The 19,479-nt window shown below is 39.9% G+C and overlaps 1 protein-coding gene across 2 annotated transcripts in view; it reads right to left on the bottom strand.

Annotated features, from left to right (window-relative positions):
• Window positions 1–15,420, bottom strand: part of grid1a (glutamate receptor, ionotropic, delta 1a) — a 307,772-nt gene extending 292,352 nt beyond the window's left edge. For both annotated transcript variants that reach the window (XM_086259143.1, XM_086259144.1), the window contains exons 1-2: window positions 14,650–15,420; window positions 12,902–13,057 (exon numbers count right to left, since the gene is read on the bottom strand). In XM_086259143.1, the coding sequence (XP_086115269.1) occupies window positions 12,902–13,057; window positions 14,650–14,728 (235 nt within the window). In that variant the 5' untranslated portion in view covers window positions 14,729–15,420. The remainder of the gene's footprint in view (window positions 1–12,901; window positions 13,058–14,649) is intronic.
• Between the last annotated feature and the right edge of the window lie 4,059 nt (window positions 15,421–19,479).

Raw genomic sequence — 19,479 nt, 5'->3', positions numbered from 1 at the left:
AACTTGAAAGATGGGGCCCAGGTGGGTTTCTGTGTACTTTGCCCAGTTGGGGCCCATTTAGTTCCCAGATTTTACCAATATAACACCGAGATGGGCTTATAAAATGGGGCCATTATGGAACCTGCGGACAATCCCACTTAAAACCCACTTTTTAGCCTATGTGGTGCCTACATGGTACCCACAAAAACTTGAAAGATGGGGCCCAGGTGGGTTTCTGTGTACTTTTCCCAGTTGGGGCCCATTTAGTTCCCAGATTTTCCTAACATAACACCTATATGGGCATTTAATATGGGGCCATTACGGAACCCGCGGACAATCCTATATGGGGCCCATTTTTCAGCCCATTTCCAAACCATATGGGCCCCACATATAAATGTTGGCTGGGTAACATGTGACTGTCATGTGATTAGCCAATAAACATGTGGCTTCACAATCAGACCTGCCTCTCCTTGTCACTTTTGTTTTTATTATGTCCTATTCTGAAGTTTCAAGAAACCTCGGACCAAGAAACCAGTGGGTAATGTTACTGTAGCTATACATTCATCTCTCATACTGTTTATGGGAAACATAGACCTGATAGTCAGATCTGGGCTTCCCTGTTAGGCTGCTGCCCCTGCGACCTCATTTCAGATAAGCAGAATAAAATTACTGTATGATTTATCATTTTGTTACTTTAGATTTGAACTTTTATTGAAATGGTTGATATGAATTTTCAAACAGCGTGCATCATTCATAATGCACGGTGTACTTTTCAATCCCGTCATTTCATTTTTCTGATGTTAATTTGTCATATTTTAATCATACTTGAATTTCTTTTGCAGTAACATCTTTTCATATCATATTTAACAACAGTTTATTTTATTTTTCTTCTTTGTTGTCTGGAGTATGACGTGCAATGTTCATAAAGCATGATGTGAGATGCCACACAGTTAAGAAGCACGATTCATTATTGAAGAATGTGATAAATGGTTTAAAATGTCTTTGTTGTTGGTTTTTGACATTGTCCGTTAAACGGTTCTCACATTTAGCTTAATTTCTGAGTGTTTATTTTTTTAGACTAGTTGGTTAGTCTATTTTTTTCCCCCTTATTTAGTCGACTAAGAAATGACCCGCCAGGAACATTCCTAATTCATCCATATAATAATCAAACAGAGGTAGCTAGAAATGAGAGACTACTTCCAGCAAATACATTTGCAAGATAAAACCTGCTGCAGTTGAAGTAATTAAAGACCTCAGTTATTTACTATATTTACATTACGTTACATGAAGAGAAAGATCGGCAGTAAACTTTTATGCCACAAACCTTTTCAAACTTTTTCTTTTTCTTCTTCTATTTATTTAGCATCTTGTTGAAGTCAACAGTGAGCGTATCATCACAGTCCCAAATCAATCATTAAAAAAAAAAAACTTTAAAAAATGTAATTGAAAAAGATGGGAGTGACTGGTTCTAAAGAATTAAGTCTATAATCCCACTACACAGTGTATGACTTTATCTGCCAACTGTAAACTCGATCAGCTGGAACATCCAAGTCGCATTCATATAATAGGATTGACAGTCTTTAACTGTGAGCCCAGTCAAGTGGCATCATAGAGGCAATTTAAGCCATGCCGTCAATTATTTACAAGAGTTTCAGGACAAAATTTTTAAAAAGTAGTTGGCCCACTGGTGGTGTGATTTTAAAATATATAGAAGAATAAAGGGTTTTATAAGGTGCTTAAAAGAGCTAAAATCTTGCCAAGAAGGCTTGCAATTTATTGATAAATGAGTGTACAAACACACAAAAAAACTGCTTTCTTATCTCAAAGAATCCAAAGGCAAGGCATAGCGATTCATCCTATGAGTACCATAAAGATCGAATATCACGATAAACCATAATTATGAATTTTTTTTAAATTTAAGATTAAATATGTGTATAGATGCACAGCTTCCTTAAAGCTGTAAGATATCACCAGTTAAATATAAAGCTACCTTCCTTTATGGACTCTCCATCCTTAGATTGTGTTACACATTTAGTTTGTGGACATAAAACTCATGTTGTTCCCTAAAATCATTCAAACTGAAGAGGAAAGGGCAGATAAAGTATTTCAGTTGCACCACAACTCTGTATGTCTACATAAAATTCCTAACCTTTGGGGCCTGTGTCTATTCGAGCACAGGTCCAGAGATGGGTAGTAGCGCGTTACTGTAATCCGATTACTTTTTTTGAGTAACGAGTAAAGTAAGGGATTACTATTGCAAAAAGGTAATTAGATTACTGTTACTTTCCCGTAAGATTCGTTACTGCGTTACTAAAACCGTGATTTTTTTGCAAGAGTGTCTCATGACAATGAGACAGCTGTGTGCAGATCAAAAATGGATAATATAACGAGTGCAGGAGAGAGTATGCAGCGTTTAAAGCGTGGAAGTACTGACCTTACTTTGAGTTTGATTCGGTAAAAAGTGACAAAAACATTAGCATGCGCTGCTCACTGCGTGGGAAGAAAACGTCTTTTTACAGCGAAAAAAGCCCTAAACGTCCGAGCAAGCACCAAATACGCTGCCGCTGGAATGTGAAATTCACAGAGAAACTGCCGGATCCTTCCACTGACCGCTGCGGCACACCTGCACCAGGGTAAACCTCCGTCTGCCCCACTCCTGATATACAGGCGAAAATAGAGCAACAGGACCGCTGAGTCTTTGATTTTATTTATTTTCTGCTGTGTTTTACGTGCATCTATTTGAAAGAGTGAGTGTAAACACAAAAAACTATTTTATTTTATAAGCTGGAATATGCAGAAAGGTTTAGGTTTAAATGTTAAACAAATTTCTTCCTATCAGAGAATGTTGCATATAATTTAATGTTTGCTTGATGCAAAAGCTTAAAACTAATAAAACAAGTTTTAAAAAGAGACTTTTTCATTTGATTACATTTTATATGATGGATTATGCAGAAAAAAGTAGAATTGGGCTGAAAGATCTATTGCTTTATTACGTATTTAGGGGATAAATCATGTTTTAAAAAGTAACTAAGTAACTAATTACTTTTGAAAATAAGTAATCAGTAAAGTAACAGGATTACTTTTTTCAGGAAGTAATCAGTAATTAGTTACTGATTACTTTTTCAACACTGCACGGGACAAAGCTGAAGACTGTCTGGAGTTCAACCAGGAGCAGAGCTGTGGTGTAGTAGTTTAAAGCCGCAAAAGAAAACACAAAAACAAATATTTCAAGATACAAAAGTCTGTGTGACAGGCAAAAGATACTCAAAAACACAATTATGTACGCAATAAATGCTATATCAGACACAGTATAATTATTTACACAGTTTAAATGTGCTTTTATCCTTGTGATTGACGTGACAGTGGAAAAACTGTAGTTAGAAAATCCTTTAGCAACATAATGACTGTGTGTCTCAGACTGACACGATAACGCGAGATGATGAACCTTCTCTGTCTCGATCAAGTGGGAGAATGAATCATTCACATCGCCTTGGGTTTGAGAAGGCTTGAAGACAGGCTTGAAGACACAAACAGCATATTAACACTGCTCTCTCCACCAAATTTCTCTCAGTACAGTGATCCTCATTAACCTTTGAAACCATCATGCAGGTGAAATAAAAAGTCAGAAACCTTTTGAATGCTTGAAAACTCTTCTATCCCGTGACCTCCAGTTCAATCTTTGAAAAAAAAAAAAACGAGATGTTGTAAGAAGATGATAGCTTTGTGAGAACACTTTACTTTCCACAAAATGAGGTACCAATCAATAATCTGGTTCAGTAGCAAAAGTGGCCCCAGTAAGTGAAAAAGTAAGAAGAAAAGAAAAGGAGAAATTATCCTGTAATACTACTTCTTGAAGAACTTGCTTATCCTTTAAGAGAGACAAAAGCAGATACTGGTAATATCTCTTCAACGAGACACATACCTGCTTAAGAATTTGCAGGAAAATACATAAAATACAAATTGCTATATTGTATGGGAATACTTTAATTTTCTACTGTAAACGATTACAACAGTATACACACTGATCACACCATATTTTACACTGACACTGTCGTTCTGCAGGAAACATATCAAGACCTTCAGTTAACACTTTGAGATTAACTAAACTCTGAATAAGTACACAGTGAAGTTGTACTGGTGCTGTCACCTTTAAATGTGGCCTGAAGTATGTGTGCTCTTATTATATAATAAATAAGGCAAATTGGTTAAGAACACAAACTCCTTTCTTTTCTTTTTTTTTTTACAAAGCTCACTCCCATTGGTGATTTTTTTTTATCATTCAGTTTCAGCCTATCAGAGGTCTCCAATACATTTACAGTATTTATTATTTTTCATTTCAGATAGAAGGATCAAATAAAACACATGATTATGTTCAGAGAGCTTTTTTATATTTTACTGAGTGCATGGAATTATGTCATTCCCATATATTTGCACATATGTGAAAAACATAACTATGAAGTGGCGCCAAGACATCTGTTGGAGAGACATTATCATTTGTTTGCTATTTCAGCAAGGGTGCTTTATGAATACCAACAAACAACGACAACCTCCTTATTCCTGCTTTTATATATGATGAGTGGGTCATGTTGGTGTGGCGTGGGTGTTTCTTTGGAAGGAGGCCTTCTACTTAGATGCGCTTTACACTGATATAATTAAAGAAAAAACAAGGGATACAATAAACGCAGTGCTACAAGATTTTACAAGCGTGTTCAAGCAATGATTAAAACCTAACAGTGACATCTTGCTGTGATTACACCTACGGAAAACTGACGCTGGGTTTGCTGATGAATAGGGTAGTAAAACAGGAATTAGGCCTACACATCCCACGAGTGTTCCCTGAATAATTTGTCTGGATGTGATAATGCCACGGATTAGATAACATGTTGTACTGCTAACTGTTAACTTACTTGGTTAAAATAGGACATTATTTTACAATATCTGCTAATTAACTCTAATTATCAGCTGAGACAATGTATAAGTAAGAAAACTAGAACTTAAGTGCTTTGTTGTGTTTTTGTGTCTCTCCATTCCAATAATAGAATAGAATAGAATTCAACTTTATTGTCACAGCACATGTCACAGGTACAAGGCAACGAAATGCAGGTTGCATCCATCCAGAAGTGCTTTAGCCATGATATAGATATATTACAAATATATACTAGCAACATGTATAAGCCAGTGTATTCATACATTAACAGCTTGCACAGTGGAGTTTGCTCTCCACTGTGATGTATTAGATCAAATACTGCTAAAAGGAAAAAGCCATTGGGTAAGTACAGAATCAAGACAGCATCATAGTGAGTTCAAAAAAAAGAGAGTAATTATGCAAAAGCTTGTGATGATTCACTGTAGAATATAATTCTCAGCCAAAGTGATGTATATTCATACCGGGATGCACATTTGACCCACTTTTCAGTGGTGTCTGCATGTTTCGCCCTTTACACTCTTTTTACTCTTGAGGTTTAAGCTGGGTTTTGATTTCACTCATAGAGCGCTTACACACTAGCTTAGCTTCATCTTTGGATAAAATCCATGTTGCCTGGCCATGGTAGAGGACCCATGGCAATGTGAGAGAGACGGAGAGTCAGAGAAGACTGAGAAGGGATTCTTTTGACAGATGGTCCCACTTGGTAGTCATGTCTGTGGGCACTAATGCAAACAATGGCTCCCAAATACATTTTAGCATCTTTTCATCAATAAGGCTAGTGAGCCGAGTCCGCAGTTTCAAATGATTCTGCCCCTCTTGTCTTCCATACACTCCAAGATTTTACATGCTCTGCTCCTTTTTTCCCCTGCCTTCAGCCATCTCCATCACCCTGCTTTCACCCTCACTGTCACACTTGCTCACTATTTCACTCTACTTCATCCCTATATTCACCAAGACTTCCAGTCCAATTCCACCCACAACCAAACCCCATCGCTCTCCTCCCTCTGTCTGCAATGAGTGTGACGTCAGAGATAGCCGCACACCATTTCTGTGGACGACTTCTGTTTAGGCTCTAATAGGATTTACTCTGAGGCTGATTTTCTGCTCTTTGTCTTCTGTCCTGGAATGAAGTCTTCTTGCAGCCAATGGTGCAGGTGGTGGGTAGTAAATTATACACACTTCCCTCAGAGCTAGTCAGCATCACAAGTGAGTGAAAGGGGTAGCTGAAAGCTCCCATCACCAAACTGCTTTCATGACCAACACTGCCTCTCACAAAACCACAAAATCACTTTCCAAACACATCCGCAAACCTGCATCTAAAAACCCAACACAAACTCTCAAATATTACAGCATATTACCACACATATATTCATACCAGCATGCACAAACAAACAAATCCTCTACCGGCATTTATACACCCACTCTTCCTCCCCCACCACCTCATCTCTGCCATCTCAGCACACTTTAGGCAGCTCAATAATATCGAAGCATAACGGTGTGTGTACAAAAGAGAAATGATGTTAGTAACATGTGGGACTCCGATGTATTACAACGGATGGAGGCCAAAGGCCTCATCAACATCAGTCTGATTGAACAGGACATCTCCTCTGGGCCACCCCCTCCCCCCATTTCTCTGTGTATGAGTCTCATTCGGTCTCTCTTGCTCTAACAGGTAGAGCAGTATTGATGGCCAATCCCCAGCGGTGGTTGGGGGCTGTTTGGGGTCGTAGCAAAGCACTAACATCTGTCACAGTGTTCTCTACAGCTCGTTATAAATCTGTCATGCCAAAGAAGGCAGGGACATGAATAAGACACGGGACTGAGAAACCGGTGGTGGGGAAAACATATGTTGCATGTTCATGAGCAAGTTATTACAGGCAGCTTGTTGGGTTATGCGTGGCATGTGCTCAGTTGTGTTCTGATAGATGCAGATTTTAACCAGCCCTCATAGATCAGATGCTCTTGTCATATTGGAAAAATCAATGCAGGTGTTAAATGTCTTTTAAACAACAATCACAGGAACCAGCAGGGTAAATTTCACCTGTCACTGCCTGACAGGGCAAAATGACCAAAATAATATCCTCTGATGCCAAATTTAGTACACATGCTAGATCACCGGAGGAATAATCTGTCAAACGTCTATCAAGATTTGTATGTACTTTGTGCAGTTAAAAAATGAATCCTTTTTTTAAGTGGGCATTTCCTTCATACGGCCTTCAGGTACAAACAGCCATCATACGACCCAAGCCATCAGTCAGGCTTTTACACAATGAACCCCCCAGAACATCCTCAGTCAAACATGCCAGTATGAAAAGCGATGAGAATACTTTGAAGTCAGCCCTCAGCTGTCTGCCAGTGTGGCAACATAGGGAGTGTGATGAATACACAAATGAACAAAGGCCCAACATGAATGCATGCCACTCTCTCTAATTAGAGCAATATTGTAGTTCTGACACAGACTAAACTTCACAATTTCCCTAAAAGCCAACAATAAAAATCGGCAATGCAATGCTTCCACTCTCTTTCTCAGTGTATTTACTTGTAAGAGTTTGTAAAAAAAAAAAAACTTGTTTCCACACTTTCCAACCCTGTTTACCCAAATTAAAAGATTACTAAAATCCCTGGTCATGGTGACATTTAGCAGTGCTACAGATGATTTCTTTGAATACAGATCAGATGTGGCATTTGAGCGTACTGACGCTTTTCCTGAAGTTAATCAGCAGACCAAGTCTTTTGACACCAAAGTCAAAACCACTTTTAAAGTCTTTAGAGTATTTTTTTTATATAATTGGATACTTATAAATGTCTCTGAGCTACTTTCAAGAAGCGTCAGTGTACTAGCAAATGAGACATCTGTTGCAAATGTTGAGGCTATGTGACACAGAAGTAACCTACCACAAGAGAGCAGTTCTGACCAGCTGTTCCTGTACAGCACAGAGGACAAAACCTGCAGGCCTACTAAGCAGACCCAGTATTTAACAGTCTTGACCTCTCTGTGTCCCTTTCCTTCTGTACTCTGCTCTCTCGCTTCCTTTCTCTCTTCAGACAATGCTGACTTTGGCTATTCTAAAGAAAATGTTCAGGAATGCATGTTCTTTAGTTTGCCTTTCAGCCGACAGGCCCCAAAGAGCGTTCCCTATGGCACCAATGCTGTTGTGAATGGCTTACGTGTAAAAGTGTAGGTGTGTTAAAATACAGAAATGCACTGTCCGTTACATAACAGTTATAGCTGTAATATTACTAAAGTGTGACCTGTGCAACAAAGGAAGGAATATTTTACCTTTGAAATCTCTCAGAAGAGGTCAAATGAATTGCAATGAGGCAAGCTGAGCGAGGAATATCTGTGAAAGAGCTGGATTGTGAAGCAAGGAGCAAGCAGACCATATTATAAATATTACAGCACTGAACACACTTCTCCATAAATAAAAAACTTTCCACTTTCATAGGCACATTTGTTATAGAAATCAACACATCTGAGCCCTATTTGCATCTTCTTTAATGATCAGTCCTCAGTTCTAAAAATTGTGTAGGATCTTATCAGCCTTCGCTGAGCGATCAGAAGCTCAAATCACACAGGATGCCAGCTAAATGTTATGATACATTTCACAGATAAATAATGTGCAAGCAGGGAAATGATCACATCAATAAACTCTGTAATATAGCACTGCAGGACTGTGAGGAGGAAGCAGGAAGTACATATGACCATTTTTAGAAGTGTTTTTGAGGCCCTATATATGGTGGATGGATTAAAAAAATCAAAAAGTGACAATCAAATAAAAAGGAAACATTAGATAAGCCCCTTCTGGTGATGGCATCCTCTCCCAGTGACAAACTGAATTCTGGTAAGTCTGTGTATTCAATATATACAACCTTATATGTGGAAAAGATCTGCTATGACTTCATTGCCGCATTACTTTAAGTGGCAGAATGTGGATTTTCTTTTTTGGGAACAATTTATTTTCAAATGAATATTTCATGCTAATGTACAATTTTTCCAAGTATCACCCAACAACCGCAGAAGCAGCTCTGCAAATGCTGATTAATCCTACCTGGCCTACATGGATGCTTTACATTTTGAAGGGAATAAATAAAATGTATACACCTCTGTCACAACATTAATTAGTTTATTAAGTCACCTGCCGGCTTTTTACAGCCCACTGAAGTGCTTATGATAGATTAAAGTTACTGTTGGATAATTAACAGGGGCTGGTATAATGGCCTGATCATCGTCCCTCTGTGTAAAAAGACATAAAAGCACAAACAAATCTGTTACCAAGATTTATGTAGCCTTTTTAAATTTACAGGGACAATAATAGCGAAAGGGCAGCATTACATCACGTTTACACAGCGAGTAATGAGTTGTCATAAATAGACACTCGCAGGGAAGATATTGAATTATCAATGGCAACACTGAGGACCCATTATTTCAACTTTTGTCATTATGGACTGAGGAAAGGACAAAGAGAAAAAAAAAACTTCTTTGAACTCTATTGGCTTACAGGAACATAAAGGACAAAGAATTAAATCCTCCTTGACGCTACCTTGGCAGGTGTTAGATGAAAATGGAGGGTCACTAGTGGTGTGGTGTGTGAAGAGGACTCAGCGGGACAGAACACTCAACAAATTACTGAGGAGGGAACTATTTTCCTTAACTGTGTCCCATATCCTTTAAACTCTAATGGAAATCTCTGCTGGGGACTTCACAAAATAGTGAAACAGCTCAAAAAAAGTGATTTTGGCATTCAATACTATTTGAATGCCTGCTATGCAAAAACTGAAATGTATGTTTAGCTAATTAGTTTTGAAAAGTTTCAGTAGTCCCACACTGTTGTCCTGTTGGCATGCTTGCTAATCATATAATGCCGCAATAGTTACATTTGTTCCAGAACATGAAACTAGAGCCTAAAGGATAAAGCTTTGCACACTCTATCATGAACCTTTCTTCAATGGCCACCAGCAGGTTAACATCTTTGAGTTTGTTGTCAAAATATTGTTTGCATGCTAGCATGCTTATCTCAAATTACCACAATGCCCAAGTTCAGCCTCTCAGGGCTGTAACATGGCTGTAGAATCTTAATGCAACTTTGCTGTATTTTGACCACACACCTGCAGCAAAGTTGTGTTATGATGCATGGCATTCTCGTTTCATGAGATGTTTACATTATTTGCATATCGTCTAAATGCTCACCCAGTAACTATGGGGCTAAAAAAAAAGGAAAGAACTCCGCCTTACAGGCAGAGCTTTTCTTGAAATATGCATAGGTTCTTATTTGCAGAGGCAAGTTTGCTGTCCCCTTGCTTTAACTTCCCCTGAATAAAAAGTAAGACAGAAAAAGATAAAAGCTTTGTTTCCCATGTAAACTTATATGTTCAGAGGATGAGCTTCTATTTTTAAATTACAAGGGGAAATCTGGGTTGCAAATTTTAAGATGTGTGAAAAATCATATTTCTTTTCTCCTAACATTTGTCATGGAATTATTTACTTGTAATAATTCCATAACAAATGTGAGGAGAAATTCTGTACACATAAGAAATCCAGCATTGTAATATTTTGTACTATAAACCATGTCCTGCTTTACTATGCATTCTCTAGCCACTGTGACAAATTCACCTCAGCATGACTTATTCTCTCACAATTTAGGAAGAGAATTTTATATAATTATAATCTTAAGTGTCTTGTTTTTCTATTTAACACAAAGCTGATGGCAGATAAGCCCTACAGGTCTCATGGCGAGCACTGATGCTTGTGAGCTTCCACTCTCGGTGTAGAAATCACCCTGTTCATTCATTTCAGTTGTTCCAGCCTATAAATAGGACAGTATCTGCCAGTTGTGTGGTCAGGCAGTATATCCAGCCAGCCTTGAGCTGTCATCTTTAAACGATAAAAGTGTGGGAGGACTGAATAGTTGAGTGTTTCTGTTTGCATGGCGTTTGTGTGACTTCCTCATTAATATATGTTCTAGCAGAGCAAGGACAAAGATAGCCAAATAAGGGCAAACGAGACACCAGAACTACTTGTCTCAAGATGGCAAATGTTCCTCATCACTTCACTGAAATCGTTTGCTCTTCTTTAGCCCTCTCATGTTTATTCAGGTCTTGATCATGATTCTTTCTCCCCTCCCCTCCCCTCCCCCCCTCCCACACACACACACACACACACACACACACACACACACACACACACACACACAGTCGTTTTTTTTGCTCTTCGTCCCTCTCACTCTTTATACCCACCTCTGCTCTCCTCGCTCTACACCATGCTATGGCAAGGTCCTGACTGCCACTCACAGCAGGATGGCAGCGAACAAAAGAGCAAAGCAAAAGGTTAACTTATCCCAGTTGTCACTCAGTGTTCACCAGCCTACTTTGTGTATAGTGCAAGAATCTGAGGCCGCACATTGATCCTCATGTCATCGACTGCACATTATTCCCAACTCTCTGCAGAAACTGAATGCCGTCTAATCAACCACTTAAATATTTAATTAGCGGGCGCCTGCCCATAAACAATAATTAAGCGTGCTAAATGATACCCAATCAAGGGTAAAGAAAGGCAGTTTATTCAGAAGTGATAAACTGAATCATTTTCAATAAGAAATAAAAAGCTTTTCAGTGAAGAAAAATGATTATCAAGAACTTTGTGTGTCTATAAGCGTTTATGTAGACATTGTGTTGTGTTAAAATACTGTGAAGGTCATTGTCAAAAGAAAGCATTGTTAAGGTAATTGGTATGAGTTAAGCATGAACAAGTTTAGGTGTAAAGTTCCATCTTTGACTAACTACACTAATTAGACTGAAGTACAAGTGGTGAATGACTTGCTAGCCAGTCAGTTTAATTACTACATTTTTGCATCTCAAGCAACAACGACTGATAAATTAGCCAAGTGTCATATGTCTGTAACACATTTTTCATCTTATCTCCGCAGCAGCAGCTGGATAATGACAGTATACTTCTGGTATATGTAAAGAACTCAAATGACAGACTGCTTGAGTTAAGACTCATCTGGATTAAAGTTTGCTTTTGGAAATATAAAGTAGACTACTAGATATCTGTGACATTGTTAAGAGCCTCAGCTAAATGACACGGGATAATTATAGCAAAAGGCGAGACATAATATAATTTTTTTGCCTGTCAGGGGCACTATGAATAGCAATGAGTCATCAAGGCCTTTGTGCAACTGGGGACAAAAGTAGGATCTAGTAACTAAGTGCAGGGGACATAAACAGCTTTTGAAGATCCCCAGGAACCTATTAAAGTCTTAATGATTCATTTCAGCAGAAGAATGTTTAATCGCCTTTTGCAGTCTGTTCAGCATCTGAGTGAGATAACCTTGGCTGAAATTATTTCATTATTAATTTGGTGTCTGATGTGTGGACGTGTGTCCATTCTAGGCACCTATAGTATGGGAAAGCCAACAGAAGTAGACAAAACTGTATTGTTTAACATTCAAAGAGGCTTGCAAACCCAGAAATATTACTCTCTTGTCATTACATAACTCCTGGATTGGTAGGGAAACTTCATTTGATCGTCTTCACATGATTTTTATACACATATAACATCTTGTCCTGTTGTGCTCTTAACTCAATGCTTCCACCTAGCTTTTCAACCACAGAAGACACCTTGCTTTGGTACAGTGGCAAGAGAGCTTTGCAGGTGGCGACGCACACACAAACACACATACACGCCTACGCGCACGCACACACAGCTATTTCCCTCGCTCACAGAAGCACATGAATCATCATCATTGCCCGCTCTACTAGCCATCGCGTCAATGTGTGAATGAACAACATTCTCTTGGGGCTCCAGCAGATCAGGACAGTCAAGATTACCACGCAGCAAGCACCGGACTTCTTGCTTGATCATAGCTACTGAGCAGAGAAGATGACCCCCTTCCTGACGTCCCACACGCTGCCCCAAGTTATCAGATTTAAAATAAAAAATAAAAGCAGCGGCAATTTATTCCAAGGGCGGGAGGGGGGTGGTCGAGGAACGCTTACCTTCCTGCACTGCCTGGAAAGGGTTGTTAGGCTGGATAAGTTTCACAGAGTGGGTGATTTTCTCGCTCTGCAGAATGTCATCGCTCAGACTCAGGTCTGAGATGGCAAGTTGGAAAATTTGGTCATCTCTTACAGCGTTTTCTTCGAATATGGCACCTGTTGAGTAAAACAGTAAATTACTTGGAAGAGTAAGAAGGGGGGAAGGGGGGGGGCACGCAGTAGTTATGTGTGCGCAAGTTAGATGTGGGAAGATAATGATGAACGAATTTTATTTTTGCTGTGGACCCAATGCGGACAACATAGCTTTTATTGCCCACAGTCTGCCAAAGTGATGGACTGAACAGTGCTGTTTTTCTTTTTATATATCTTTACATTAAACGTATTTTTTTCTGAAGCTAAGCGTCTTCGCTGGTGAGATTTCAGCACCACGGAGAGCGACGTGGTCTCATCAGAGACCACTGTAAAATCGGAAACACGCACTGCACTAGCTTTAGTCAAACTTGGAAAGTTAATATCCATCATGCCTAACAGATCCACGGCACCCTACCCACAGTAGGCCTTGTGTGGGAGGAATACTGAAGCTTAACTGCCCCCCCCCCTCCACTGTTTAGCAGAATGGCATCAGCTGCTATTGGGAGAGCACATACATCACGGAAAGGGGTTTCAGGGAAACGAGAAGAATAATTGGGGTACACTAACATTATGCGGACTATCAGCCAATATTATCTGGATGGAGTCCCACTGCTGTATTAAGCCAGTGACTGAGCACCTGCTGCTGCTTGCCAGACTGTTGCAGTAAACAGTGAGCAGCAGCAGCAGCAGCAGCGGTGGTGGCGGCGTAGCACCGAGACGAGATTTGCTCACAGTGACACTGACGTTTTTATCTGAGATTACAGCGCTTCTCATTGATGAAAAGGGGGGCAAAATGAAGGTAATGACCGAGTCCGTGTTGATACGGAGGTTGCAGATTTGTTTCAAAAGTGTCAAATCAAACCTAATGCGATGTTTAAGGGCACACACCAGATCGTTTGGATGCCGTGGTGAGTTTCAAGCATCTCCACATCTCTGCAGCTCTGGTTTGAAGTTGGAGTACAAAGAGGCACTATGTGTGTTGCATCTATAAAACGAAACTCCGCTGACATTCCCTCTATCTTTGTTTTTGACATTGCAGTCACGTTCCGGGGAAAGTTGAGGCTTGTCGGGTACACACAAGAGGTAGCTTGGTCTAAAAAAAGCCTCAGCGGTTTGTCTATTGCACATTAGTGTTTTTATCATTATTATTTCACAGTTTCACTGAAACAGGCCTTTCTGCTTACTGTAAATCGTTTTTTCTTTTTGGTTTTTGGGTTTTTTTGGGGGGGGGTTTGTACAGGACTGCGGTTCAAAGGCAGGCAGTGGTGTGGTTAAGATGTGAAGACAACATGAATGCAGCAATCTGTCGTCGAAAAGTGACAGAAATGTCTGTGCTAAATAGAATAAATACCAATAAATAATATGAACAAAACAGTTGAAGCAATGAGGGTCGGGTGATTGGTCATTTACAAAACACCAACTTTTCAACTCGCCGGAGAGTCAAAGTGTTTCTTAAACGCAGGATGAAGCTGAATACACTCTATTTATCCCGCCCTCTCACCAACATCTTGTGATCTCGGCAGTATAAGCTGGCTGACCTTTATTCCCGCACCCCTTTACACTTGACCAACCCAAACATGTTTTGTTTTTTCTTTTGTTTTTTGCCGGACGCTTACCGATATGTATGATTGAGTCCGCTTTGGCCGAATTGCATTGCAATATCCACAGGGGAAGGCAGATCAGCAGCAACTCCATCTCGGGATTTTAGTGAGGCGGCTCATCCAAGCTCTGCTCGGCTGTCCTGTACTGTCCAAATGGAGCACCCAAAAGAAAAAAGAAAGAAAGATGATCAAAACCCAGAGCCAAACAGAACCGCGATCCTCCTCCTGATAGACCAGACCCGCGTAGACCCTACAGAAATGACCACAGTTTTCTCTCTGTCTCTCTCGCTCTCTCTCTCTCTCTCTCTCTCGCTCTCTCTCTCGCTCTCTCTCTTCCTCTCTTGCTCTTTTTTAAACCAACAAAAACAAGCCGACCGCAGGAAGGTGGGCTCAAAAAGACCAGGGCGAACCGACGGGGACTCGAGGTAAGCCTAAAAAGACAGGTAGCCCTGTGAGAGAGACCGGCGTTCTCACTCTCGCCTCTCTCCCTGCGCTCCGGCGTCTAAAGCATGGCAAGCAGCAAAATATGCGGAGGAGGGACACCCCTCCAACAACACACGGAGAAACGCTCACATACACACTCCGAGAGAGAAAAAATCACTCTCTTCAGTCCTGTCTTAATCACGTGACTGCAGAGACTTCACGACTCGGGTGCTTTTTTCGACAAGCCGGGTAGAAATGAGTTGGACTAGCCGGAGAAAGACGCGTGGAGAGGCGATAATTAAACACACGACTGGAGGTTAAAACAGGCAAAGAAAAAAATAATCCCTTGACAAGATATGCCTTACTTACAAAAAAAGAAAAGAAATAAAACAACGCGACAAAAGCAGACACGCAAAAGTCAGCGTACATATTTGGCGGCGGTGTGAACAGTTTACTTTTGGAGAAGTTGTCGTTTTCGGGGAAAATGTGAAAGACCAGAACGACTGGGACACATTTTCACCATACTTCAGCGACGACGGAGCGCAGCTGATGTGCCAGAGAAAAGGATTTACACACTGTGATCCTCGGCGAGGGCTGATGGATGAGAGACAGACGTGGCAGAAGCCACAACGCCTGTCTGAGCCAAAGAACAGCTGGATGGAGTTGACGGAGGAGCATTCCGCACAGGAGCAAACAGAAAACAAACCTAACGCTTTCTTATAGCCTGGCTTGTTCGGTTAATTGAATATTGCTTCTGCATAATTGACTCTATGGGTGTGTGTTTTTTATATATAAAGCCGAGGTCAAAGTGTTGGAGCGAATTTTTAGGACACGAATCACTCTAAAGGGTGGGAGTAATTTTTATTGGGTAGCCTTACACACATCAGTGAGCAATGCACGGCGTTTGCAGAGCTATAAAGAAGAGGAACTCGTGGCAGAAGATTTCTAGATAGGCATAATCTTACAATTAAAGGATATTTCTCGTGGATGTAATAAAAACGGAAATATCTCTTAATTGTTTGGTTAAGTCTGTCAGAGGCGCAAAAAAACAAAGTTTCAGCACCACCAGCAGTGGACAGCTCCTTCACTGAACTGCACCGGACAGACAGTCAAGTGAAGAGCAAACACTGCACATTTATATCTGTCTGATTCTTTCCAGGATGCAACATTCTTAGAAACAATATGTAATAAGGGAGTGGCTGTTTTAAACACCCCGCAACCCCTCAGCTCGCCTTTATACGTTCTTCAGTTTAATTGCAGGCAAGGGGTGAATTCACATGCCTCCAACGTTTTTAACTAAAATCACACACTACCCCTACTGGCCATCTATAGATACTGCACCTGCTGTAGCACAAAATATCTCAATCATTTCCTAACGATTTATGTCGCTTTTTATGAGTGATGGTCATATTTCACTGCTCTATTGCCATGTCATTAGGAAACAGGCTGGAGTGAACCCAAAAGGCTTTTTACTGCTCAGGGTATAGATATTTATGCCTGAATATGTGATGAATGTTAGCCCACATCTTAGTGACATATATCAGATTTTTCTTTCCCTTTTTTGTATATGAGCAGCTGCTTTGACAACAAGGGGAGGAACACACTGTAAGAATCAATTATTGCTCTTTGATCCCAATTACAGTTTCCACAGCACAGTAGATCAATCTGGGCACATTTCAAGGGGATCAAATCTGAAAGATTAACCTTGAAATTTGTGCTTTAAGATGACAGGCATCCAAAAAAACCATAAAAATTTCATCAGGTCCCAGCAGAGAAATGCATCTCTTAATTTCACTGATCTATGAAGCAATATGTTGCTGAGATTTCATCAATAAATTATTCATTTTAAATACTGGCTAAACTGCCATGTCACATATGTCTCAAAAAGGCTTCATTCATTGTACATTCTTGTTTATTATGAGTGCTTGTGGTGCAAATCTGCCCCTCTCTTTCATTCTGCTCTTCTGTTGGGGTGGGGGGTGAGGGGGTGATACATGATGTGCAACTCGAGAAAAATCTGCATAAGAATAATCAGGATGTGTTCAATCTGACTGACACCAGTAAGGTGCAATGAAGCTGCTGCCCAATAGCATGTATATCGTTTTTTACGGATAAGATGATTAAAAAGAATAATTAACAAGTTCTTAATCAATGCTAAATCAAGCAAGTTCTGGATATGAACCTTAAAAACATCCTGTGGCTGTATTCTTCCGCACATGAAATTAATATCATATTAAGAAATTGTGTTGTGTCTGGTTTATAGGTAAATTGTCAAACAAGACAAGCCATTTGGTGGGGATATTTAAGTATAAGTGAGAGTACTGTTGTTACAGAGTGTTTTAGCTATTACCATTTAATGCAGATGTGTTGAAAATAATGTATATCCTCTAATATATATTTTCTGCATATAGAAAGGTATTTATGAGATATTTTCATGAGAAGCGCAGAGTGTTGTTTTGAGCCACCGGTTGGCAAGTTCCATGCATTGGAAAGTAGATTAATATGAAAGAGAAAATACCTTTTTCATAGAAAGTAGGCCATTCAGTGGATAATCGTTCATATTTTTGGGTTCATTATGCAGTTGATTCATACCTGCTCTGTTGGTCCAAAATGTCTCCTAATGATTATTCTCCAAATTAAAACAAAAATCCTTTGCAACTCATTGTTTTTGTTCCTTTAAATTCACTTCAGCAGTGCACCTCGTGCACCTCCATGGGTGTCAACTTATGTTAGTCTCAAAACTGCTGCAAACTGTTACCGAGACATTGGTGGGTAGGTCACGCCTGCTCTTCAGCAATGAAGGTGGAATTTCATTGTCACACAAACCTGACTCATTAATGTTTATGGCTATGAGCAATGGAGTGAAAAGGAAAGACAGATTTTTTTTTCTCTTCCTTATTGGAAGAAAGCCAAAAAGTGAATTTAGATTGAGAGAAGCTGTCACATTCAAATGTGTCAAAGCCAGAACAACTGCTGTTAGTCATGAATACATAACTACTTGCTCCACCCTGAACCACCAGTGTGTGAATGTGTGTGTGAATGGGTGGATGACTGGATATGTAAAGCGCTTTGGGGTCCTTAGGGACTAGTAAAGCGCTATATAAATACAGGCCATTTACCATTTACCATGAACTATCTATGAATAACATTTTTTTTCCTGTTTCCAAAATAATAAAAAGTATACTTTTTTAATCAAAACCCCAGAGCAAAATTCTTGCATGATAAATTGTTTATATTGAATCTTGTATTTGATTTTGAGGCACAGACTGTGTATAAAAGATGTGCATAACTTCTAGGGGTGAAAAAGTGTGGCCAAAACTCAAACTGTTTTCTTTCTAATAGTCGGGGAGGGGCAACTCCTCTGGCTGCAAAGTGAGGTCTAACTGTCGAGAAGTCCATGGAAAAAAAAGATCAATATTCAGCTAACACTTTCCTAATGAGGTGAATGTAATATAATAATGCAACATAATGTTACAAAAAACATTATATTGTTACAATTAACACTTAAATTAGGTAATCAGAGTCACGGGGGACAATAAAGAAGAGTATATTTTCAGACAAGGCTCCTTTGTTGCTATGGCAAAGGCTTGCAGTGTCATTCCGTTTCTCATTTGATTTAATTCCTCACTCATCTTATCTAGCTTCAAAACACTCAGCTGAAGGCTTCAAGACAGAACTCACTAACCAGCAGGTGATGTCACAGTGGTTACATCGATCTTTTCTGCTGCCTCATTTCCTGCATCCTGCATTCTGCACTCATTTGGACAGAGCGCTCTGTTGTAGTCCCTGGATTCTGCTGGAATCTGCTCCTAATGCTCCTATTACCACTGGGACTACATTAGACTTCACCTTCCACATCTGTTCCAGTTGTTCTTTCAGCCCCTGGTGCTCCTCCTTTTTTTTTTATCTTGCTGTCCACTGGGATTGCCACATCTATCACAAGCGCGCTCTTCTGCTCCTTGTCAAGCATCACTGTGTCTGGTTGGTTGGCCAGCAGCTGCTTGTCTGTCTGCAACTTGAAGTCCCGCAGGACCCTAGCCCCGTTGTTCTCAACCACCTTTGATGGTTTCTCCCATTGGGACTTGGGGACCCCTTGGGACTTGTGGTGTAGTCCATATGCAGCAATGGTATTATATATGTAAATACACAGCCAGTTCCGTTCAAACTGTTCAAACTGGTTGCTAATACTTTGCTTCTGTGTAATTGCTCTCTGTCTTCATAGATTTGCAGTACTATTAGTGGTATTGTACATTTGCATTTAAGTCCAAGAACATTTAATAGTGTTCTATTCAAACACAGTAATAGGTAATTACTAACTGTGGCTATTGTGTTTGCCCTTAGCCTTGTACATGGAGCCAGAACTTGATAACTTATTTCATGTGCTGTAAAATAAGTCTGAGTTTAATCACTTCATTAGCCTCT

Source organism: Aulonocara sp. 'chitande type north' Nkhata Bay, linkage group LG13 (genome assembly GCF_057382095.1).
Source record: "Aulonocara sp. 'chitande type north' Nkhata Bay isolate Kocher_YH1m ecotype deep benthic linkage group LG13, A_spYH_male_GT1.1, whole genome shotgun sequence".
Lineage (NCBI taxonomy): Eukaryota > Metazoa > Chordata > Actinopteri > Cichliformes > Cichlidae > Aulonocara > Aulonocara sp. 'chitande type north' Nkhata Bay.
Note: the sequence above shows the minus strand (reverse complement) of the source record. Positions and strands in the feature narration are given on the sequence as shown.